The 26,359-nt window shown below is 43.4% G+C and overlaps 1 protein-coding gene across 11 annotated transcripts in view; it reads right to left on the bottom strand.

Moving 5' to 3' along the window:
• The window catches only part of Cryzl2 (crystallin zeta like 2), a 64,112-nt gene that overhangs the window by 3,951 nt on the left and 33,802 nt on the right, over positions 1-26,359 (bottom strand). For 9 of the 11 annotated variants that reach the window (XM_039090480.2, XM_039090474.2, XM_039090476.2 and 6 more), the window contains one exon: positions 19,965-20,840. In XM_039090480.2, coding sequence (XP_038946408.1) covers positions 20,772-20,840 — 69 coding nt within the window. In that variant the 3' untranslated portion in view covers positions 19,965-20,771. Of the gene's footprint in view, positions 1-5,487; positions 20,841-26,359 lie in introns of those variants that run through there. The other 2 variants (XR_005492221.2, NM_001401440.1) reach the window with 2 other exon arrangements.

Here is a 26,359-nt window from a genome sequence, read left to right as displayed (position 1 = left end):
GGCGATTTCTGTAGGAACCACTTACGCTGCCAGAAAACAAAGTTCAAACTTCAGTTCTCGAGGACATCGAAGGGCGTGTCAAGACGATAGAGTGTTATTTTCTGAGCACGCATGTCTGCAGCCATCACAGCACAGTTGCCCAGGCTTGTTGTTTGCTGGGGACAGCTTATAAATGGCTGCTGCAGATTCTCCACGCGCTGAGCGAACACTACCCTTCCTGACATTGCTTCTGTTTCTCTACAAGATTGCTACCACTGTTTTCTTTAACACTAAGGATACACTTTGTATTCCTCGTGGCATGAAAGACATCGTGTCCTCCTGCTGAACCGGATGTTATTCATCAAATACATGATATCATTAACTGACTCCAACTGTGGTCTAACTCATCTATGGAGAATGAAAAAAAAAAGTAGTTCTTTCATTCAACAAGTAATTATTTTACACAAATATCATTTCATTTGTTAATCGAAATAAAATTATTTTTCTCCCATAGAAGCTGATTCTCCATAACTCCTACAGTGAAGAAGGTAAGTCCCAAAACTGTATAGAAAGAATCCACAGTTCATGTTCTTACCTAATAACTAGGGAATGCGTGCCTATTACATGCCAAGTTAGGTCACATACAGAGAACAAGGTAAACTTACTACCTGCACTCTTGGAGTTTACTTATGTCTGAGGGGTTCTGTTGCTATAATAAAACACCATGACCAAAAGCTGTCTGGGGAAGGAAGTGTTTATTTGACTTATACTTCCACATCATAGTCCATCATTGAAAGAAGTCAGGACAGGAACTCAAATAGGACAGGAACCTGGAGGCCGAAGCTGAGGCAGTGCCCAGGAGGTGAGGGGTGCTTCTTACTGGCTTGCTCCTCGTGGCTTTACTCAGCATTTCTTATAGAACCCAGGACCACCAGCCCAGGGACAGTACTACCCACAAAGGGCTGGGCCCTCCCCCATCCATCACTAATTAAGAAAATGTCTTACAGCTGGATCTTACAGAGGCATTTTCTGTACTGAGGCTCTCTCCCCTCTGAGGACTGTAGCTTGTGTCAAGTTGACATAACACTAGCCAAGACATCTATCTAATGGAGACACAGACAAACTAGTTACAATGACTTGTGTGGGACATGAGAGTATGAAGCAAGAGAAATCCATTATGAAGGTGCCACACCCAGTCAAAGAAAGCTTCTCAAAAGAAAAGCAGCTGCAACTGAGACCTGCAAGATCAGGGCGCATGATCCTGGAAGCAGGTGACAGAGAGCAGTGTGCTCTGAAAAGAAGGGAACACACTGGAAAAAGACTCTTGAGCAAAGGAAGGTCTAGGGCACACAGCAGCCATGGTCAGTGCTGTGGCTCATAGGCTTGGTGGTTTGAGAGCCTAGGACATAAAGAGCAGCACTGCCAGTTAAGACGGCTGAGCCCATCCTAGCTGCCTCAGTCAGCTTTGGAGAAAGGCAGGTAGCCCCACCTCTCCTAAGACCTGGTTTTGGTTTGTGTTTGTTGTTTTGTTTTCATTTTTAAGGGGTTTGGTTTTGCTGGGGTGTTTTAATTTTGTTGTTGTTTTGTTTTGAGTGTTTTGTTTGTTTCTTTGTTTGTTTGTTTGTTTTTGAGACAGCATTTCTCTTTGTAGCCTTGGCTGTCCAGGAACTCACTCCCACTTCATAGACAAGGCTGTCCTCCAACTGCCTTTGCCTGCTGAGTGCCGGGATTAAAAGCATGTGCTGCCAACTCATAGCTAAGACCTGGGGTTCTTTACTTAAAAAACATATGTGCTCTTTCTGCCTGCCCAACATCCTGTCATTTCTGACAATAATTCATCAGTTTTCCTTTAAAAAAAAAACCTCCCTGTCTGTTCTTAACTTATATACCACATATGAGACATAGCCTATCTTTTTATCTAAGAGTGGGCACAAATATGCAAGCATAAATATAAGAATTTTATATCTCCCTAACCACAGAGACTAATTCAACATCCAGCACATGTCCAAGGACATATCATTCTGAACTGGACCTTGGAGATGGTGATGTCTCCAACCTACAGAAGTTATCCTGAAACCACTGAAGAAGAAACAAATACACCTCCCACTAGGTTAGCTGGGATAGCATGACGCCAATATGGGTGGAGCAGGTAGCCATCTGCTCCCCCATCCATCCACTCGATAATAGTCTATTAAGTAGCGGCTTTGTGCCTTATGATGTTGTAAGCATCAGGATTACAAAGTAAAACACAATTCTCTCTCATACCTTTATAACATTAGGTGGTCAGGCAAATAAAGTAATTCTGACATTTTGTGGAAGGAATGGTTCCAGAATTCTATACAACAGGCAAGGTGAGGCTTCAAAGTCAATCAGTAATGCCCTCCTTAAATCAGGACAAACTAAGGGACTGGTGGAAAGGAAGATTGATCTAGGCATGGGCGTCAGATTCAAGAGAGAGTAAGGAGGCAGAATAAGCAGGATCTGGAGGTTGGATTTATATAGTCCTGGATTGGTGACTGTGAATACTGATGTCCTAATCAAGAATGTTACTGGGAGAAGCATGCTGGGCCATGGGGAGTTTAGTTGCCTTTGGGAATGCTTGCTGGAGGAGTCCGAGGCAGTAAAATGAGTCAGGAGGAGCTCCTAAGAGAAGTCTGAGAAGACATGAGTTTGAGGTGGATGATGTTCATCTGTTTGTGGTGCTCCTTGTTTCCCCTGAAGATTCCGTGTGCTTTAATTTAGGCAGTATCAACACCCACGTCATAATTAAAATCACAGCTATAAATGAGACTGTCAAAGGTGAACACAGGCTTCAAAATAACAGTTTAGGTGAGAAGGGAAGAAAGAAGAGTTGATTACACTGAGAACACAGGTTCAGAACAGTATGGAGGGAGAGGTCTGCAGGAAGGCCAGTAAGTGAGCCTTACTCCAGAGTAACTCAGGAGTGACCTGGGCTACATGAGATCCTACACCAAACATAAGGAGAAAGGGAGAGAGTCCTGTACAAATTTGAGACTGTATCAACTCAATTACATGGGGTTGTTGGGAAGATCGGGATGGAGAGAAGAGAGCAGATGCTGGGAAGGGGCGGTGCATTTTCATTGGCTGGTTTGATGATCAGTGAGATGATGTAAAATGGAAGGCACGTGAGTTTTTAACTCAAAATGGAAAACCAATGAAAGGAGAGGCTGAAGGAGCAGATAAATAAAGGACTGAGAGATGGACATGGTAGTCCCTGGGGAGGGACTTGTCCGAGTCAAAAGGACACTTTAGCTTGGTGTAGTATCAAGTACCTATAGACCCAGCACTCGAGAGTCTAAAGTAGGAGTGTAAGGAGTTCAAGGCCAGCCTAGATCATACAGTAAGTTGCAGGCGGGCCTGAGCCATGTAAGGCCTTGTCTCAAACAACAACAGACAACCAAAACCCATGAAGAACCACAATAAATGCAAAAGTACAGACAACAAGAGATGTATGCAGACCTGTGTAGATAGTTTTGTGAGCTAGGCTAGGCAAGGTTGATGGGGGAAAATATGTGTGTAATAATTACGTTAAAGAAATGTATTTCACCTATCATTTCTACTTAAACGTCTTATGAATTTCCCCTAATTTCCAGTGTAATCAGTTGATCTATGGTGGTGAGTTTCTGGAAGCCAGGAAACCCCCACAGTCACTAATGTCAGGTATTCTGTATTCTAGTTGAAGCCACAGGCAGTTTTTGGTTTGGTTTGGTTTGGTTTGGTTTGGTTTGGTTTGGTTTGGTTTGGTTTGGTTTGGTTTGGTTTAGTTTGGTTTGGTTTGACTCAGTCAAATTTTGTTCAGGCCATCTTAAGAATTTTCATTTTGTCCCTCTGTCCCTCAAAAGTCATCAGTAGTAAAGGCTCTTATTCCAAGCACCAGCCACCTGAAAATCGACACCCCGACATCTAAGATGAGGCGTAATGGAATCACTACTGCTCAGGCCTTTCTCTTGAAAGCAAAGCTTGTTCCTAACAATAGCATACTTCGAGTTGGCCCCCTCTAGGAGGATCTTTCCAGACTGTTCCAGAATATCACAGTGTCCTAATTGGTGATGGGTGAGATGCATTCATAAGGAAAATATCCACCCTTCTAGCTGTGGATAAAATCCAGAGCTGTGTGAGAAACTGTTCGGCAAGTGAGAAACTCACACTAGGTGAGGAATCAGTCACTGAGGAGCTCATCTATCCCAGTGTAGTCACTTCGCAGCACATAAGCCGCAGCCCAGAATGCCATATGGTTCACCAGGACTTGTGCCAGGACCCAGATCTCTCTTCTCCCAGCCCAGTGGTCATTCCTCCTCTCCTAACATCTGTTTTTCCAACTGAGCTGCAAATTCCACAGGGGCCACCACTTCTTCCCCCTTGTTTGCCTAGGTTTTCCCAGCAGAGAGGTGGGAATTAAAAATATCTGTTGGCCAATACATTAACTACGCTCCGTGTAGACAACAGGTAGTCCCTTTTGAGGTTTCCTGCAAAGCTGGTAAGCAGAGAGAGGAGAGAGAGACAGACAGAGAGAGAGAGAGAGAGAGAGAGAGAGAGAGAGGGAGAGAGAGAGAGAGAGAGAGAGAGAGGGAGAGGGAGAGGGAGAGGGAGAGGGAGAGAGAGAGAGAGGAAGAAGGAGGAGAAGGAGGAGGAAGAGGAGGAGGAGGAGGGAGAGGGAAGGGAGAGAGGGAGGAAGGGAGGGAGGGGAAGGAAGGAAGGAAAGGAAAGGGAAAGGAAAGGAAAGGAAAGGAAAGGAAAGGAAAGGAAAGGAAAGGAAAGGAAAGGAAAGGAAAGAAAAGGAAAGGAAAAAATCACCAACCTGTAAACACATGGTTTAGGAACGCTGTAAACACCGGGAACTCTGGACTCAACTTCAGGATATAAACCTTAGGAACAGAAGCCTCACAGCCACCGCTTGCTCACTGCTCTGTGCCAAGTCCTCATTTGTCACCGTTGGCAGGCACCATGCCCCTAGTCATCTGTATAGCCTGAGAGCAGAAGTTTCCACACTGTCTCTAAGTCGGCCTTAACCAGCTCGAATCCTCCTTAAAATATTTAACAGGCTCCATCTTCTCCCCAAACACTGTAATTGCCAAGACTCCTTTCATCTCGCCATAATCAAACTTGCCTAAATTCCTATGAAAGTTGAAATTACATGCACATTAGCCACGCATTCCATCCAACAAGGGAAGGTCCCTGCCAGGATATGCAGTACAGAGTGAGGGTCTAAACCAGCCTTAGCCACCATTGAACTTGAGGGTTTTTGGTTTGTTTTTTTTTTTTGTTTTGTTTTGTTTTTTTTTTGTTTTTTCAAACGGGAGCCTGTCAAGTTCTTCGTTCTGATGAAACCATGTGCTGGCCTGAACGCCTGTCTTCTCTGGTTCAAGCTAAATGCTTTTCAACTGAATCTGTTAGAAGGGTCTCTAGTGAAAATCGCATTTCCTCTTAGTTTTCTTCCGCTTGGCTTTGGTTTGGGAGAAGTTGTTAGCGGTGAAAATAAGTACTTACATCTTTGCTCCAAAATCAGGAGCTGCTGGAGCGGCTTCTGCTACATCCCATCCTGACAGCCTGCTGTTACTCACAGCTGGCAGACACTGCAAGCTGCCGTGCCACGTCAGCCACACGGAACATTTCTGCTTCAGCAACAGTTTCCCCACGGAATAATTTAGTAGCAGCTCCTGAGGCTGGAAACATGATCTGATCACCTCATTGAGACGGTCCCACTAAAAGGGGCACAACTTCAAAGAACAGAGGGCAACCACGCAGCCCTCTGAATACCCCCATGGAAATTCCAGAAGACACTAAACATCACACTGGCTTTCTTAGCAATCATGACAGCAACTTAGTAAGCGGTCCACCTCAAAACTGTATCAGGATTAATGGTAACTCATATTTAAAAAAAAAAAATCAATGAGTTTAGAATGGCAAAATATTGAAAAGTTTTTGGCTTAAAAATAGGGACATGATTGAGTAAATTACTACGACTATGTTGTAAGGCAAGTCTAATAATAACGAACATTTCAGAGCTGACCCCATTAATATATGGCATTTTCTGAGTTGTGACATGGAAAAATTGTATCATCCCTTTTTCTGTGTTACACACATATACGATTATGTACGATTATGTAAAAATTACATATCAGTTATGTGCACCTACATTGAAAAAGGTCATAAAAGGTGTGTGGTGGCAGCTGCTAATATTTCCTTCCTCTGGGAAAGCATTGGCAAAACGGAAGCTACTTTTTCAAAGGCTCCAGCGAAATGGCATCTAATATGTCCTGTTTCTATAAAATAGTCTCTTTGTGAGTAGTGTGTGTGCTTAAAAGAATGTCCGTTCATGAAGTGCTAACTAGATACCTTAAAGCAGTGGGATTCTAGACGATTTTTCTTTTACTGTATAGTTTTAAGTGTGTATCAATTCTGCTCCCTCAGGGGAAACTATTTAGGTAATTGGAAAAGAAAAAATAATAACGGTGTTTTTATTAAGTGAAAACCATTGGCAAGTGGTAGCTTGCCGGAACCCTTATGCTTCTGAATCTTTTGCTGAATCTTAAGTAGGCTTGGGGGTGGGGAGGGGCGCTAGCAGTCGTGTTTGTGGGTTCTTTCTCGTTCCAGACACACTCACAAACGCTAAAGACCTTCTGAGACTTTTCTGGGACAGACAAGCCACACCAGGAAGAATGAAAAACACTGATCTAGTCCTGAGCTCTACAACCCTCCCCTTCAGAAAGGAGTTTATCAGAAGCAAGCTATATCCTCCTGCTCTGAGGAATGAAAAAGGAACCCCAGACCACAGGCTGACACAGGGATAATGCTGGAAGCGGTGTTCAGCCCGGACTACTTCAAATAATGCTGCCAGGGATGGCTGCAGAATCATTTATGGAAATGCCTGTTTCAAAATGATGTTTGGCAGGCCATGAACCAAGCCGTCCTCTATTCCAACAGCAAGAAACTGAATAATGTAAGTTCTTACTGATAAATAACCAAATAACAAACAAATGTTTCACAACTAGAACACAGGAGAGAGTCCCCCCCCCCTTTTTTTTAATGAAACCAAACTGGAAGGCTGGAGAGATGGCTCAGTGGTTAAGAGCATTGACTGCTCTCCCAGAGGTCCTGAGTTCAATTCCCAGCACTCACATGGTGGCTCGCAACCATCTGTAATGAGATCTGATGCCCTCTTCTGGTGTTTCTGACACCAGAAGTGGTATGCAACACTGTACTCATATAAATAAATAAACCTTTTTTTTTAAGTGGGGAGGAATTGAGGAAGCAGAAAAACATGATCAAAATATATTTATGAGAAAAATTGATCGATAAGTCAAAGGAAGTATGTGGATAGACAAAATTAAATGAATAACAAATTTCTAATGTGGAAAGTTTAGAAAATTCAAGATGTTCAATCACCATAAGGCCATGTATCCGATATATCAAGTAAACATATGTGTGACTCAGAAGGCACATGTCACATGCGTGTATTGGCTGGACCAGAAAAGGCAGACCTGCATAAGGAAGAGCTGCAGCTTCAGGAAAATTGATGAGTTATAGATTTCTTCTAAGATTTATTTTTTTAAAAAAACTAGTGTCCATTATGAAAGAGAATATAACTTATTCACAGTAGTAGCTTACTCTTTTTTTATTCCTAAAAATAACCCTAGCTGACTGACTTATAAACAGAAATTTATTTTTTCTAGTTATGGAGACTGGGAAGGCCATAGATATAACTTTTTTTCTAGTTCTAATTCTGTCGTGGATTTTTTTCCTTTGGTTGCATAAAAATAAACTCCATACTAAAAGTGTAGAGTCTGATAGAAATCATCACAGCTTCTGCCCATCCTGGGTGCCTATCCTAGCCCGTACAGACACTCATTAGGTTGCACATACTTTGCATCTAGTTAATTTTGGTGTGTGATATTCATATTTATTACAAGTCTTTTATAATAAAAATTTATAATGTAAGGTTTTTTTTAATGTTCTGTTACTTTCAACTACAAAAATAACCCAAATAAGTGTGAGATGTGGTGACCACACAACTGTCTTTCTAGCAGAGGTAGGAGGACCCAGAGTTGAAAGCTACCCTGGGATACATAGCAAAATGTTGTCTTAAAAAAAGCAAACAACATCAAAAAACAACAAAAAGGTATTTTAAGTAGTGATATTTCAGGTGACTTTTATTTTACTCTCTATATTTGAAAGTAAATTTCTTATTTTTCCCTATGAAAAACTAAGTAATCAGAAAGAAATATAAATATGTTTGTCTTATGTAAAACTAAATAATAAACAATTATTCACAGTAGTGATTTACTTCTTTTTAAAATCCTAAAAATAACCCTAGCTGACTGGCTTATAAACAAAAATTTATTTTTATCTAGTTATGGAGACTGGGAAGGCCAGGGTGAAGACACCAGCAGATTTGGTGTGTGTGTGTGTGTGTGTGTGTGTGTGTGTGTGTGTGTCTGTGTTTTATGAAGCACACTTTCCTCTAGTTGGTTGTCTAAACCATAACTTAATACATGTTGGAATGGTGGGATGATAAAGGCTCCCTCCTTTCCCCCTTTAAAAGCACATGAATCTCATTCATGAAACCTTTACCCTCAAGTCCTGATCATGCCCCTGCTGCTAAGGTCACCACGTAGGATGTCAGGATTGTTAACACATGAATTTGGGGGTGACATTTATCCACTAAGGTGTCCTATCATTCTAGATGGAAAGAACTGAAGGTTCAGAGAGGTTAAATAATGTGCCCAAGTCCATACAGTAAAACTCAGGGCCTCGAGATCTGAGATCAAGCCATATTTGCTTTTATTATTAAAAGCGAATGTTACTGTGCAGGTATGGCACTGCCCTGTGATGTGGGCCCTCACATATCACTCATTAATCAAAGAAACGCCTGGTGGAGGCATTGCTAAATTAAGATCTAGCAATTCCCGACCAAAACTGGCTGTCACATGCACATTCTCGCTTTGTATGCAAAAAACACTTCCTTAGATTTATGCAGAGAATACTTAAATCTGACTTATATTTGCATCTTGTCTTGCAATCAACTATCTCTTATTTTGTTAATAACCACTCAACTGAATAACATGTATGATACAAGTAAATACCCATGGAAATATACATGCAGCAAAGATGTACCCAGACATTAATGGCCCTGCATTCCCTGGCTCGGATACCTCAGAGGAATTGAAGAAGTTATTCAATCTATCCGCTTATTGCTAAACAACTGAGTAAAGACGGAAATGCTATAGCCGATGTTTTTGGAGTGTGCTGCTTGCCCATGTGTTTGCCAGCATCTTGAGCAGTCTGAAATAAAACTCACAACAGAAAATAAAAATAAACATTTCTCCTCAAAAAGAACTCTAAACTCTATCCCCTAGTGTAAGTTCCTAGTTTATAATGTATTAAAAATTCTCACATTTATCCATGACACTGAGGCAAGTGGTGAATAAAAGTCCTGACCTCCCTGGGAGCAATGGTATGTGAGAAGCCCAGGTTTAGAGTCGAGGCAGCAAGTGTGGTGGCCCTGTGTAGCTGTGAAGACATGTGACTAGGCAGGGTGCCTGACTCTGACTACCACTCTCCAATTCCATTTAACTAAATCACTGGGTCTCTCTGAGCCTCAGTTTTCTTATCTATTAAATGGGGTTAACAATAGCCACCCCAAGAGGTACTGTGAAATATACTTGAGTAACTTCAGGCAAAACACTCAGAAACCTGTTGCCGTCTGTGGCTCATGCCTGTCACATAGTATTAGGTTACTTAGTGTTTATCTAATGTTTAGTGTGGACAGCTCTGTGCTATATTTTCTATACAGGTTTATGTCATCAATCCAGCAGTGCTGTGTTGTCTGTCTTCTCTATGACAGGTGAGAAAAGAAAACACGATCTTCACTCAGAAGCTAAGTGCTTGGTTCAAAGTCCCACAGCTAGCCAGCAGAGAACCAGATTTCAAATCCAGGTCCAGTAAAGATCAAGAACTGGAAACCTCAATGACTTCTAGCTAACAGCTCAAAACTACAGCTCATAGATTCGTTCCCCTGTTTTCCACGGGCTCCCTGAAGTCTTTTTGTGTGCCAGGCACTGTGCTGGTATTGAGCCTGGAGAGATGAACCAGGCAGACCGATGGGAAGCCCTTGCAGAACCTATTCGCTATAGAAGGAGATAGGAACCCCGACTACAAAAAAGTAAATGAGTAAAAATGATCATCGAATGTCAGATGATGAGAGTGTTAAAAGACTGTGAGGAAGAGTCAGAAGAGCCACGGCCAGGGCGGGGTTGCCAGCCTCCCTTGGGTAAAAGCCTCAGAGAATACTTCTCCTAGGGGAGATGTAGCCCGTGAGGGGTTTCCATGGTGATGAATGGGTGGAAGTGTCCACAGAGAGTGACAGTGAGTGCAAATGTCTGGAAATGGCGTGGAGTTATCACCATGGTGGAGTGAGAAGCCCAGAGACAGCAGAGGGAGTTGTTTGGTAGCCACAAGTTGTAAAGCAGCCCCTCAAAGAATGGGACAGCGACGTAGGTGCAGAGAGAGGATCAGCTGGAGCTCTGGGTCATCTCTAGAGTATGATTGTGACAATGTGTGACTGCGACAGTGCACGAGTGCAACAGTGTGTGAGTGTGACAGTGTACAAGTATAATAATGTGTGTGACAGTATGTGAGTGTAACAGTGTGTGTGATTGTGAGTGTGATAGTGTGAGTGTACAGTGTGTGTCACAGTGTGTGACAGTGTGTGAGTATAACAGTGTGTGAGTGTGATAGAGTTTAACAGTATGTGTGACAGTACATGACTGTGACAGTGTGTGAGTGTCACAGTGTGTGTGTGTAACAGTATGAATGTGACAGTGTGTATGACGGTGTGTGATTGTGACAGTATGTGTGTGACAGTGTGTGAGTGTGAGAGTATGTGAGTGTGACAGTGTGTGAGTGTAACAATGTGTGTGACAGTGTGTGATTATGACAGTGTGTGTCATAGTGTGTAAGTGTCACAGTGTGTGACAGTGCATGACTGTGACAGTGTGTGTGTCACAATGTATATGACAGTGTATGAGTGTCATAGTGTGTGTCATAGTGTGTGAGTGTGACAGTATGTGAATGTGACAGTGTGTGAGTGTCAAAGTGTATGAATGTCATAGTGTGTGAGTGTCACAGTGTGTATGACAGTGTGTGTGACCATGTGTGAGTGTAACAGTGTGATAGTGTCTGAGTGTGACAGTGTATGAGTGTTACAGTATAACAATATGAGACTGTGACAGTGTATGAGTGTGACTGTGTATGACTGCAATGGTGTGAGTATGACAGTGTGTGAGTGTCACAGTGTGTGAGTGTCATGGTGTATGATGTCAGAGTGTGTACAACAGTGTGTGAGTGTGACCCGTGTGAGTATAACAGTGTGAGTGTAACAGTATGTGAGTATGGCAGTATGTGAATGTGACAGTGTGTGTGTGTCACAAATGTGTGAGTACGACAGTGTGGGTGGGAGAAAAGATGACTAGGAACTAAGCAGGTTGGAGATCTGAGAGCCCCAGCAGAGTTGGCTGGGAAGGAAAGATACAGGCTGACACTTGCTAGCTGGTCAGCATAGCTGGATAGTGAGGTCAATGTGAGGATATGTCTCAAAAAAAGAAAGAAAGAGAGAGAATAGGGAGGGGAAAGGAGGGAGGGAGAGAAGGGAGGGAGAGGGGGAGGAAAAAAAGAGAAAAAAGAAAGGAAAGGTGGACAGGGCTGGAGACGGCTCAGCAGTTGAAATGCTTACTTACAGAGGACCCAGCTTCCATTCCCAGCATCCACATGATGGCTCACAACCATCTGAAACTCTATTCCAGAGAACCAGGTACTTCCTCTGACCTCCACAGACACCAGGCACACATTGTGCACATCCATAGATGCTGGCAAAATACTCATACACATAAAATAAAATAAATAAACCTTTAAAAATTAAGGAAGAGAGCAATCAAAGAAGACACAGGATGTTAGTCTCTGGCCTCTACATGTATATACACACATACACCAGTGCATAAACCACACATGCCCAATACATACACAGAAGATACACACAGAATTGTGTAGGAATCAGAGGCTTGAAGTCTTTTACTTAGGTGATCACCAATAAAGCATGGCAGGATTGTGACTATAGCCCTTCTGGAGACAGGGATAATCAATTGTATTTCTCCCTTGTGTAGACACAGTCACATGTCACTTTATGACAAGGCTACATCCTGAAATGTGCCTTGTGAAGTGACAGTGACCACGCAGACACCAAAGAGCAAACACTCAAACCTACATTGTGTAAGTCACTCACTGCGGTTTCTGCCGCAATCAAGAGTTGTGGTAAAGCCTGAGATGTCTGGTAGGAGGCTGCTGCCTACTGTTTACAGAAAACTCTATCCTAGCATAACACTAAGAAGTACGTGTGGTGGACTGACATGAACCAGAAGCAGTCATGTGTCATTGGCCTGTATGACTGTTGTATGCTGTACGCTATTCAGCTGACATCACAATGGGCTTGTTTAAACCATCATCACCACGAGCATGTGAGTGACGCGTCATACTATGATGATCATTCCCTGGCCACAAAGTCACTAGGCAGAAACTTTCAATTCTGCTCCAATATTACAGGACGACTCTGACATCTGTGGTCCACTGTGGGCTGGAGGATGTTATGTGAAGCATGGTTGTGTTTTATTTAGAATCCTAGGCAGCATGTTAATTTCCTACAGCTTCCATAAACAAAGTACCATAAACACAGAGACGTGAAACTGTAAGAACTGATTTTCTCATTGTTCCAGAGCCAGAAGTTCAAAACCAAACGTTAACCTTGCCTATTCTCCATGCCGGCTGGCTTCCAACCATCCTGACTGTTTTTGGTTCATGGCTGCAACACTCCACTTTCTGTCTCTGTCTTCATGTGGCAATCTTCGCTCTATGAGCATTCTGTATGAGCATATGTGCATGCATGTGTGTGTATTAATTACTTTTCTCATCAATGAGACAAAATACCTGACACAGACATAGGTGGCAGTGTTTATGGCAGTGGGGACATGAGGTGGTCCCCTCACATCTCTAGTGGTGGCTAACTGGGAAACAGAAAAGGCTAGACCAGAAGCAAGGTTGGACCATTGTCCTTAAAATCTGTTCCTATGGCCCTATCTCCATTAGCAAGGTCCCATATCCAAAGAGGTTTCACAACCTCACAAAACAGTGCTGCCCCCTGAGGACTTCAAACTCAGACATATGAGGCTATGGAATACATCTGAACCATTACTGCATAAACGTCTCTTTCCCTAGAATACCTAATCTTTACTGGATTATAGATGCAAATATACATGTCCAAAATAATGTTATATTCACAGGTTATAGAGTCCTACAACGTCCACATATTCTTTGTATGGAACAATTCAACAAAGGGTTCATGACTTAGAGGCAGTTAGGATCATTCATACGAGAAGAACACGGGCTCCTAGGGCCACAGTGAAATCTCTCTGCCCCCACAGCTAGAAGAGGGTCAGCAGTGGACTCCTTTGCCAAGCAGAGGAAAGAGTGATCTAGAAGGGAAGCATGGGGGTGGGAGCAGGGGTCCTTAAACACGCCTGAGGGAAAGAATGGCCGATTCAGGGAAAACCCATCCATAGAATCAATTTAAAGTTCCCATTCAGGGCAGGTCAGCGATATCTTCAAATACACAAAGAGCTCATATTTGATGTGAAGCCACGAATTGACAAGGTAATGAGAGTCTTAAAGGACTCCCGCTATCTGCCCATTAGCAGAGCATAGTCAGTGCACATGGAGAGTTAAAGGCAGAGGAAATGGCCTGTGTTGTGGACAAATCCCAAGTTTAGTTAAATGGGCAATGTAAAGTAGAAACTTAAGGGTTCTTTGTAGAGTCAGTTGTGCTGGATGGTGTTTTGCTGGGGCAAACACATGAAAGAGTATTTTCTTGAAGTGGACACAGGTAAAAAACTAAGACTCATAAAGAAAAGCTTAGTTAAAGCAGACACAGGAGAGAGGACGTTCTGCTAAAACAAACATGTGAAAGAACACATGATAAATGATTCTTTGCTAACATGCATGTATCAGTCTGCTTTACATTGTGTCGTCGAGCTCCATTTGTCCAGACTCAGCAGACTTGAGCTGATTGAATACACATGCTGAGACAAGACCCATGCTAAGGCAAGACCTGTGCAGAGGCAAGGCATGGAGGACCCGTGACGTTTGGAGGGCATAAATAGGACTCAACAGAGGGAGAGAGCTTGGCTTGCTGGTACAGCTAGCTGTGCAATGCTTGTGAGTCTCTTTGCTTCCCTGAGGGAGGTACAGAAGAACTTCTCCTGGTGTTCCTATTGGTCTCTCCTGCTGACTCGAACCGAGGCTGTCTCTACTAGGTGATGTCACCGTTGTTGCTAGCCTAACTCTACTGAACTGAACTGCTGGCATATCGGTGACGTGTTTGTGAGTGGATCAAGCTGCCACTGCCTGCTAACCTGTAAACTGAACTGCCAACTCCAAAAAAACCTTTCTAAACAAGTCCACTTCCCCTCTATCCTTTCTTTTCCACTGCCTCTGTTGGTGGTGGACTACAAGAGAAGTTAAAGCATTTAAGAACCATCGTTAAAAATAAGATTAAAAAATTAAAGTTATGGCAATGGGCTCCAGCAACCAATTACCAGGGATTAAGTACCCATTCTTGCAACACTGACATAGAAAAAAAAGAAAAAATGCACAGCCCCAGCCTGCAAGGAATTTATGTACCAGATGGGAATGTGAGCAAATTACAGCCAATATCAAAAGTTCAACTGCAGCTGGCCATGGTGGCTCAGTCTCTTAGTTCCAGCCCTCTGGAGGCAGAGGCTGGTGGGTCTCTATGAGTTCGAGGCCAGCCAGGGCTCCACAGAGAGACCCTGTCTCAAAAAATCAGACTAAAATAAAAACCCATCTGTATTATGTAGATAGACCAATATAGAAGCTCAAAAATAGAGATTATTGACCCCATGGTTATCCAATTGGATTATCTGGAGTTTGGTACTTCTTTGGGTCCTTCTCTACCAACCAACTTGTCTAGGCAATGTCCCTTGGCCCCCTCACTGTGAGACTCTAGCGTCTCTGTTTTATGGATGGGAAAACCAAGATTCACAGGTGTGAAGTGATTCACCCAAGATCAGGTAACTCTTAACTCAGGAGACTCTTGCCCTGAAATCCAGAGCTTCTCCTACTTTACCCTGAAGGATAAGGGGGGATTAGGGAAGAAGAGAGCACAAGAGGAGCGCTTCGCATACGGGAAATAGGATTAATATTTTATTATTGCATTGAGTTCCTTGGCTCCTGAAGCCAGCCTGTGTCCCCAGATGAGAAGCCGCTGCCAGTCTCTTAAAATACCTGCTCTTAAACTATCTGGGTCAGTGAAGGGGAGCACTGCAGGCTCTCCTTGTGGATATTTTTAACATTTTAAAAAGAACCTCTAAAAGAGGAGATAGAGCTTAAGTCAGAAAGTTTGTCGTCTGAAAAGGAAACTGTGGAGTAAGAAGTGATGGGTGAGCCGTCCTGACATGGGGCCTAGGGCCAGGGTCCCCACAGGGTCACAGAGGAGGCAGACACAGGTGGGTCCATAGGCTCACTGGTCAACCAGTCTAGCCTAATCAGAAGGGCCGAGATCCCAGAGACAGCCTGTCTCAAAAATCAAGGCAGATAGCTCGCAAAGGACCCCCACAGTTGACCTCTGGTCTTCACATGCATGTGCACATCTGTGCATGCACATGCACGCCTGCACACACACATGTGAAAATTAAAAAAAAAAAAAAACCAAGTTAAATTAAGAAGTGACTCCAGAAGGTCAGGGAGGTCATATTTGCAAGTAGGCTCTCTTATTTTCTCTGTACCTGCTATTCTCAGCATGCCCACTTAGAATCCTTCTTTGAATCAGACAGAGACAGGAAGCCTAATGGCCACCCAATCCCCATGACTTTTTCCTTCAAGACACGGGCAATTTTACCACATTATTTTAGGTTACTTTTATGATTCCCCCATGAATCTGACCTGTAATATTGTAAATCTCTCTTTGATTTGATTTGAGTCCTGGCAAACTTTGAGAGTAATAAGATCTTTGCGCTCACCATTCCTGGGTAAAAAGAACTACTATTTTTACTTTGCCCTAAAACTATTTCTTTAAAATGATTTTTAAAAAAAATTTTGTCTTCTTAGTTTTATCCACTGGGACTTAATAAGTTCATATTTTTATCCTATGATTTTCATTATTTCATAAATTTCAATCATGCTCTTTTCTTAGCCTGTGGCTTTCCAGAATGAAGAGCCCTAATTCTTTTTATCACCCCTTCCTTTTTAAAAATATGCTTTTTGCACTCTTGATCAAGTGAGATGTCCTTCTGTAGACCTTGACTGGCTCTGGGTATCTTTGAAGTACATCAAATCACCAGCCCCCATCACTTTGTCTATTATTCTGTATAAAGGGGCACAATGACTTCAGCTACAATGTAAAAAGCCTTTTTAGAGACATTTTTTAAAAAAAATCAAACAGTCCCTTTGCTCCATGTCAATTCAACATATGCTGAAAAGGCATGCCTTTTCCTTTGATTCTGAAGTGAAGTTAAACACACAGATACAAGGCAGTTTGCAAAGCCCTTTCCCTACAGCATCTCCTCTGACCCTCACCTGAACCACAAGATGCAGAAGAATACATACCATTATCCTTACAGGCGAAAGGGAAGATGAGTCTAGCCCAAGATCAAAGAGCTGGGGCTAGAGCTCCAGCCCCTGGCCCTCCCTGCAGGAGATGGTGCTTCAGTCACTGCATGGAGCAACCTTCCTTATAACTGCTTGTCACTCATTTTAAATCCCAAGCTGTCCCTCTACAGCTTCTGTCAGGGGTCTTCAAAAGGTCCTCAGAGTCTACACACTCCCCCTTTCTCACATGACAGGGCCATCTCAACCACACCATCTCAACCACCTACAGGCAAAAGACTCCCACATGCCTCTCTTCAGAGCAGATACGTAACACTCTTGGAGATCTCAATATGTAAAGAACTCCGTCTCTTTAATTATGCCCCGCTCTGTTGCCAAAACCCAACTCTTTCATGGTGAAATGTATGTCCAGAAAGTTGGTGTCACCTTGACACGTTTTCCTCCATTCTGTACCTATATCCAATCCAAGGACAAGTCCCTTCACCTTCAGCCCCTGCACAGCTCTACACTCATCCCTGATCTGCTCCCTTCACCCACCCCCCAATAGATGGTGGAAATCTAAAAGGCTATTCTGATCACATCCAATTCCTGCTAAAATACTTCATGGGCCTCCCATTGCTCTTACCGCAAAGTCAAAGTCCTCATCAATTGCCTTCAAACCAATATGTGCCCTGGTCTCTATTTCTAGAACCATCTCGCCATGCTCACCGACCCTGCCCCCATTTTACCTCACCTGACTCCAGGTTAGCTTTGTTGTGTTTTCTTTTGTTTGCTTGACACAGAGTCTCGTTCTATAGACCAGGTTGGTCTCGAACTTGGGATGATCATCCTGTTTCTGCCTTCCAAGAGTACCACATCTGGCTTGGGTTTTTTTGCTGTGCTTTACTTAGCTATCTCCTTGCCGAGATTTGTAGCTTCTGTCCACCACAGTCCTTCCTGTGCTCAGTACTTCGTACTTGATTCCCCAGCAATGAGAGAGCTCCAGAAAGCAGTGTGTGTCCCATGCAGGCCAGCATCGAAGCAATAATGCTCTGAGATAAAAAAGAACTGGAAAAATCAGAATCCAGCACAAAGAGGACTTTGAAAAAAATCACTTTTATTTGATTCCCTTATATAATCCTAGAAGGAAAATGTAAGAAGGAATAGCCTATTTTTCCCCTAGTTTAATAAACTTTTTAAAATGAAATCTAGGCGAGTGGATGAAGACATCTCTAGTCCTTCACTTGTTAACAACATATTTGTTATCTTTATCATAGATCATAGATTGTTTTCTAGCCTCACACATGTGCATAGGAGGGAATATTACCGAGCACACTTGTCGGAAGCAGATAGCAACAATCCTTGGCTCAGAGCAGAAAACTTCACTTTGGTTGCTGACCGTTTGTGGGAGTCAGTGTTGGGGATTGAACCCAAGATCTGACAAGTGCCAAGCAATTGCTCTGCCATGGAGCTATACCCCCCACCCCAGCCTTTTACACCAGTTTGGAGAAAGAGACATGTGCAAGTGGACCAGGAGACCATTGCTGAAAGGAGAGGCAGGGCCATGGGAGTGATTTCTGCAGCAGCCAGTATCTGAGGAAGAATCGAGAAGTCTGTGAATACAGAATAAACATTGTCACTCGGAGACATATTGATTCCTTTTTCATTCTAATGGCTCAGACGGTAGAACCAGCAGACAATGACTAAAATATGAGTCAGATGCTTTGAAGTCAAATCATTTCACAACAGCAGGAAGATGCAGCAGAGAGATCATTAGAGGGTCTAACCAATCCCTGCTAACTCTGAAATCCTTAACGACTGCCTCTCCCATCCACCAGGCTGTTCTGAGGTTAGCAGGCTGGGGACATTCAGTCTTGGCTGTCCATGGCACTCACTGGTCAGCCATGCTCCATGGAAAGGCAATCCTGGCTAGAATGTACATTCTTCCCCAATTCTGATTCGTCTTCCTTCTCTTCCTTGCACCATCCAGTGGGAATACGCCACACACAGCGACACACGGCAGAGCCTATAGAAGTACCTTGTAGACCCACAGCAGCCATGTGACAAATTTCCACAGCATCCTTTCCACTCGGCCCTCCTGTTATTTTCTAGGTTTCAAATTGTTTCTTTTAAGCAGTCATCCTTACATTGTTCTTTCAAAACTTGTGTGAAAACAATTTTTGCATATGCATGCGTATGTGGTATATGTGTGTGTGTGGCATTTGTATTCACTTGGGGGGGGGGTACACATGTAGTATATGTCATGAGTATGGAAGCCCAATGTCAATGTCAGATGGCTTCCTCAATAACTCTCCACTTTACATGTTGAGGCAGCATCTCTCACTAAACTGGAGCTTTAGCAATCACTGGTCTCTACCTCCCTAGCACCAGGATTACAGGTCAACTACCACAAATGCCTAGTTTCTGTATAAGGATCTGAGCCACAAACCCCCAAAAGGTTTTGTCCACTGAGCCATCCTCCTTCCCCCAAAGATGGCTGTTTTTAAGTGATCTAAGGTACCATACAACAAAACCTCTTGCCACATTTCTTGGCAAAGGACCCAATCAATATACAAAAGGACACACGTGTTGCGTTGAGTACCAGTTTATACTCCACCACACCCACTCCTTTTGGATAATTATCATTCGAGTCCTGGGAGAAACCGTCTAGCTGTTTCTCCTTCTACAATGAAGTCATGTCTTGATAAACCCACTGTAAGTTGAAAGTCACACAACTTAGAAATGCGTTTACTACTTCTGACTTACAGATCATCATAGTTCAGCAACAGGACACAGGGGACTGCCTGGGAGCTGCAGGAGCTGCTGTCCAACATGAAGTAACAAGCGTATTGTAACACAGTGTGTATGGCTTGCATGAGAGCAGGTCAAAAGTCAACATTTCAAGTAAGGCGTCTACTCAACACCTACTGCTTTAAAAGCTGTTGTTCTAGGTTCAGTGAGAAACCCTGCTTCACCACGTGGATAGTGATTAAGGAAGACACTTGACATTGACCTTAGCCTTCCATTCCCCCCATACCTATGCCCACACATATGGGAATATAAATGCACACACAATAACCACATACGCCACACACATACATATGCAAAAGGTATATAAGTATATAGTGGGGAAATCACAAATCAAACCATCATAAATCAAGGGGTGTCTGCAGAATGTTCAGTACCTAATGGGTAGGTCTCTCCCGGCAGGCCAGAAAGTACACAGAGCAGTGGCTCCCACCCACTGAGATCAGCACTCTACACAGGCTGCTCTCTCCCCTGAATCTATCCATTTACTTAGAAGTAATAGTAACATATCATTTTATAAAAAGTTTTATTGTGGCAAAACATGCCGAACACTTACCATTGAAAGCTGTTTAAAACAATTGAATGTGCATACTTCAGTAGTTCGTTATGGCATTCACGACTGCCACCCATTTCCACTGATTTTCCATCTTCCCATCTTGAAACTCCACATGACTTAAGTAACTCCCTATCTCCCCGCAAAGGGGTGTCACATTTACCAGGATATACTCCAAGGGGGCCCCTGTGACCACCATTCCCCTTTATCTCTTGTTGAACTTGATGGGTGACAGAATCTGATATAAGTGGACTTACAGAGCACATGTCATTTTCTTTTTTTAATATGTTCTATTTCATGTAGAATGGCCTTAAAGTTGATACATATTGTAGCATGTCTGTGAATGATGTTCCTCTTTAAGGCTAAAAATATTCTGATGTATGCACATTATACAATACCTATGCAAAGTGTGCATATTTATATATTCACCCGTCAAAGGGCATTGGGGTTGTTTCCAGGGCAACATGTTCTTCATTTAATCCCACAATTTAAGATTCCAGATAAATTAAATTGAATAGCAGAAGGTATAGGAAGTCAGCAGGTGATCCAGACACAGTACCTACTTCTCAAGGAACTCACAGTACCTTTTGCTCACAGATAGGGTTGAGTTTAGGCAAGAACCTCTGTGGTCACACTGATTATGGGCACCAAGAAAGCGGAAGCAAAGGGAACTGACACCAAGACGTGGCACTTGGGTCACTAAGGATGAGCCCTTTAAAACTGGTGAGGGAGATCAGACTTGGGAATCTACCCAGGTCAGGATTTACTTGAGGGACAGGAGCACCTTGCCCGTGGATTTGCGCTGCATCACATGAAGGAAGGCATCATTGACCTAAAAGAAATCCAAAACGGAATGTGGTCAGACTTATGCGCGTTTCAGCAGATATCTGACAGATGATCAATTTTTAAATTCTGCTATTGAAGTAGCATGGAAGTAATAAGTTGCATCTCTGTGAACCGTAGATACACACGCAATGCTAATAAGGTCACCATAAATACGAAGGAATACAATATTTAAGAATAACTGATCCACAGAATTTCTCCTCGTCTAAGCTTATGATTTTCAGTGTTGTCAGATAAGTAAGTGGCAGCAGGCAGAAAGTCCATGAGCCAGCCATGAGCCAGTCCTTCTTCTCCTGGAAGATTTTGTACCAGCTTTTGAAAGAATGATACGCTTGAAAGAAGAATCAATAATTTTTAAAATTTTTATCATCTTATTATACCAGTTCCTCTGCACCTAAAATTGCAACATACTAGAAATCTTTTTTTTTTTCAGAAATTTAAGATGTTGTGTATTTTTTTACTCTGTTATTGGGTTCTTATACCTCTACCTCCCTTTCAACACTTACTCCATCCTTTCCAAGCCCCGACACTAGGTAGGAGAGAAAGAAAGTTGGAGGGAAAGGGGGTGTAGGCCTCTGTAGGCTACTTCCTGCTGATTAGGGACATCGGGTTCCTAGAGACGAGTCTGATCTTTGTCCTCAGAATATCCAGTAGTTCAGCAAACCAGCAAACCAGCAAACCAGCAATAGCAAATGCAGAGCAGGAACAAAGCCAATTATAAAGCAGCTATAGGAGTGAAAGCAGTGTGGCATTGGTAGAAAAACAGAAAAGTAGATCCATGGAATGGGACAGAGGGCCCCAAAGCAGAACCACACATAGTCAACCAATCTTTAACAGGAGTGACGACAGCTCCATGGAGAAGGGAGAGTGCTTTCAGCAAACAGCACTGGGAACACTGCAGACCCGCACTTGAAATCAAAGTGTGTTTCATTCACGAAATTCACAGAAAGCATTTAAAGTCACAAAAATCACCTCAAACCAGGTGATTTCATAAATCTAAATGTAAAACACAAAACTACACAGCTTCCAAAGACAACACTGGAAAAGAAGTCAGGTTCACTTTGGGTTTCATAGTGAGATTTTGGAGAGAGCACTGAAAGCACAACCATGGGGGACTAATTAGTAAATAAACGTCAGCAGAGCTGCCAACCTTGAGGCTGGTGGGATGACTCAACAGGTAGTGGTGCTTACTGTGCAAGCTTGCTGAGCTGAGCTGGGTCCTCAGAACCCACATAAAAGTAGGAGATAACTGACCCCGCAAAGTTGTCCTCTGATCTCGCCATGTGTACTGGGACACATGCATCCACATACATATAATAATTTTTTCAATTAAACTATCTGGGACTGCAGAGATGTCTCAGTCAAGTACTTGCCACAGAAGCATGAAGACCTGAATTAGACCCCGGGGACCCACATAAAGAATCTAGCATGTACTTATGATCCCAGATGGTGAGGCAGAGTCATTCTAGCCACAGTGAGCTCCAGGTTCAGTACGGGACTCTGTCTCAAAAGCCAAGGTAGAAAGTGTTACAGGAAGTCACCAGGAATCCACATTTTATCTCCACATGCATGCACATATGTGTATATGCACCTACATGCACACACACACACATGCACATACACATAAAAAAAGAAAATTAAAAATGTCTACACTAAAGAAGACATTGTTAAACACATAAAAAGACAAGGCATATGTGACCTTGGAGAAAATCATTGCAAAACATTCACCTAACAAAGGGAATAGAGAAAGAGAGAGGTGGGGGCAAGCAGACATTAGATAGAAAGAGAATACTTAAAACTCAAAAGTGAGCAAAAGATCTGAGCAGATATCTTACCAAAGAAGCACACAGATATCAAATAAGCACTAAGACACTCAGTAGGCAGAGATTAAAAGCAAGACGAGACCCGCTATACACCGATTAGGATGCTAAGAACCAAGACACTACACCAATAGTGTTGAGAGAGTAGAACAGCAGGCCTCACTTGCTCTTAGTGGGTAAGCAAGGTGCAGACACTGTGGAAGGCTGTGTAGCAGTTTCCCACCAACCTAATCATGCACTCACCCAGCAGTCACATTCCTGGGTCTTCACTCACATGAACTGAAAGCTAAGTTAACATGAGCACACACATGAATGCTCTCAACAATCTCACTCACACCTGGGAAAACCTGGGAGCAACTATGCCCTTCAACAGAGAGTTGGATAGGCAACTTGGAAGACAGGGGTAGGCGAGTCTTAGAGGCCAGCCTGATCTGTGGAGTGCGTTCCAAGGCAGCCAGGGATACACAGTGTGACAGAAATACCCTGTCTCAAAGGAAGGACTATCAAGACACAGGAGGCGTTGAAGAACCTTAAATGAATATTGCTAACATAACAAGAACAGCCTGAAGATGGCTCCAATTACATGACACTTTGAAAAGGGCCAAAGCTATAGAGACACCAGGAAGATCAGTGGCTGCCAAAGATACAGGATAAGGGGCTGAACCTAAAGATGTGGATTCCAGAGGATTGTTTAAGGAAGCTATTCTACAGGCTATGTAATAGTGGTTACATCATATTGAACATTTAGCAAAACCCACAGAGCTGTACCACACAGAAAGCGCAACTTAATGTGCACTCCCCACTGCAATCAAGACCCTTGGTGTGTAGCCGTTGGCTCACTGGTTGTAACAAACACACGAAACCATTGCAAGGTGCTAAGTAAAAGTGGGAGCTTCTGACTGAAAATAGAACATGAGCACTCTCTACTTCCTCTTGAACTTTTCTGTGCAACTAAACCCACTTTTGAAATGGTCTACAGATAATGATAAATGCAAGGAATAAAATCAAAAAGCAAAGAATGAAATGAACAACACCATCACTTCTACAGACAGTATAATAATCTACGTAGGAGGGTTGGGGATTTAGCTCAGTGGTAGAGTGCTTGCCTAGCAAGCACAAGGCCCTGGGTTCAGCCCCCAGCTCCGAAAAAAAGAAAAAAGAAGAAGGAAAAAAATAATCCACGTAGGAAAATGAATCAAAGCAACAAAAATAGAAAGACCATCAAACCAACGAAATAAAAGCCACCACTGATATTTCTGTCTCTATAGCAGAAATATCAACGAGCAAATGTAGCAGAAGTAAACTATGTTATCAAAAATCAAGAATAGTGACATTTGTGGAAAACTGGAAAAAATACCCCATAAGATCTTACAGAAAATACTTTAAGCTTTCCTAAAAGACATAAAAGATCTGGCTATATAGTTCTACTTACAGATAGGACAACTTAACAAATATGAAAAGCAAGAACAAAGGTATAAGACACATTTCTATACATTAAAACATACCTCAGTGCTCACACATAAGGGCTATAGGATACTAATATACAAACGAGTATTATATTTGAACCAAGAGAAAACAGAGAGCAGATCTGTGTGTCCTGAAACTTGATTAAAATAGCATCATGAATCATAGAAAAAGACTGAAGGCTGAGAAAGCTTGCTTGCTACAAATAGGAAGGTAAAAATTAGTTAGTTGGATACTTATAGATTGGTGCCTAGCCCAGTTGTCATCGGAGGCTTCCTCTAGGAGCAGATGCAGAGATGCACAGGCAAACATGAGAGAGGGTGAGAGGGAGAGAGGGAGAGAGGGAGAGAGGGAGAGAGGGAGAGAGGGAGAAGGAAGAAAGGGAAAGGGAGAGAGAGAGAGAGGAAGAAAGAAAGGGAGAGAGAGGGAGAGAGGAAGAAAGGAAGGGAGAGAGGGAGAGAGGAAGAAAGAAAGGGAGAGAGAGGAAGAGAGGGAGAGAGGGAGACAGGAAGAAAGAAAGGGAGAGAGAGGGAGAGAGGAAGAAAGGAAGGGAGAGAGAGGGAGAGAGGAAAAAAGAAAGGGAAAGGGGGGAGAGAGGAAGAAAGGAAGGGAGAGAGAGGGAGAGAGGGAGAGAGGAAGAAAGAAAGGGAAAGGGAGAGAGAGGGAGAGAGGAAGAAAGAAAGGGAGAGAGAGAGGAAGAGAGGGAAAGAGGGAGAGAGGAAGAAAGAGAGGGAGAGAGAGGAAGAGAGGGAGAGAGAGAGGGAGAGAGGAAGAAAGGAAGGGAGAGAGAGGGAGAGAGAGAGGGGGAGAGAGGGAGAGAGAGAGGGAGAGAGAGAGAGAGGAAGAGAGGGAGAGAGGGAGGAGGAAGAAAGGGAAAGGGAGAGAGAGAGAGGAAGAAAGAAAGGGAGAGAGAGGGAGAGAGGAAGAGAGGGAGAGAGGGAGAGAGGGAGAGAGGAAGAAAGAAAGGGAGAGAGAGGAAGAAAGGAAGGGAGAGAGAGGGAGAGAGGGAGAGAGGAAGAAAGAAAGGGAGAGAGACGGAGAGAGGAAGAAAAGAAGGGAGAGAGAGGGAGAGAGGAAGAAAGAAAGGGAAAGGGAGAGAGAGGGAGAGAGGAAGAAAGAAAGGGAGAGAGAGAGAGGAAGAGAGGGAAAGAGGGAGAGAGGAAGAAAGGAAGGAAGAGAGAGAGGGAGAGAGGAAGAGAGGGAGAGAGGGAGAGAGGAAGGAAGAAAGGGAAAGGGAGAGAGAGAGGGAGAGAGGAAGAAAGAAAGGGAAAGGGAGAGAGAGGGAGAGAGGAAGAAAGAAAGGGAGAGAGAGAGGAAGAGAGGGAAAGAGGGAGAGAGGAAGAAAGGAAGGAAGAGAGAGAGGGAGAGAGGAAGAGAGGGAGAGAGGGAGAGAGGAAGGAAGAAAGGGAAAGGGAGAGAGAGGGAGAGAGGAAGAAAGAAAGGGAGTGAGAGAGGGGGAGAGAGGGAGAGAGGAAGAAAGGAAGGGAGAGAGAGAGAGGGAGAGAGGGAGAGAGGAAGAAAGAAGGAAAGGGAGAGAGAGAGAGGGAGAGAGGAAGAAAGAAAGGGAGAGAGGGGGAGAGAGGGAGAAAGAGGGAGAGAGAGAGGGAGAGGGAGGGGGAGGGAGGGAGAGAGAGAGAGAGAGAGAGAGAGAGAGAGAGAGAGAGAGAGCGCAATGTGGAGGTCTCCATCAGGTACCTCCTCTTGGAATTTGGGAAACCCTATGGAAGAAGGATTGAAGGAGCCAGAGGAATTGAGAACATTAGGATGGCATAGCCCACAGAGTCAACTAACCAGGGCTCCTAGGGGCTCACAGAGACTGAAGTAGCAATCACAGAGCCTGCACTGGTCTGTGCTAAGTCCTCTGCATACATTCTGTGGTTGTTTAGCCTGGGGACTTTTGTGAGACTCATAGCAGCGAGAGTAGGGGTGTCTCTGACTCTTTTGCCTGCTCTTGAGGACTCTTTCCTCCTACTGGCTTGCTTCGTCCAGCCCTGATATGAGGGTTTGTACCTGGTCTCATTGTGACTTATTGTGCCATGTTCAGTTGATATCCCTGGGAGGCCTGCTTTGTTCTGAAGGAAAACAGAGGAGTGGATCTGGGAGAGAGGGGAGCTGAGGAGGGGGCTGGGGTCTGGGAGGAGTAAAGGGAGGGAAACCTGCAGTCGGGATGGACTGTATGAAGGCAGAATAAATTTAAAAAAAAAAAAAAAAAAGGAAACAGTTA

This window comes from Rattus norvegicus, chromosome 13, assembly GCF_036323735.1.
Source record: "Rattus norvegicus strain BN/NHsdMcwi chromosome 13, GRCr8, whole genome shotgun sequence".
Classification (NCBI taxonomy): Eukaryota; Metazoa; Chordata; class Mammalia; order Rodentia; family Muridae; genus Rattus; species Rattus norvegicus.
Note: the sequence above shows the minus strand (reverse complement) of the source record. Positions and strands in the feature narration are given on the sequence as shown.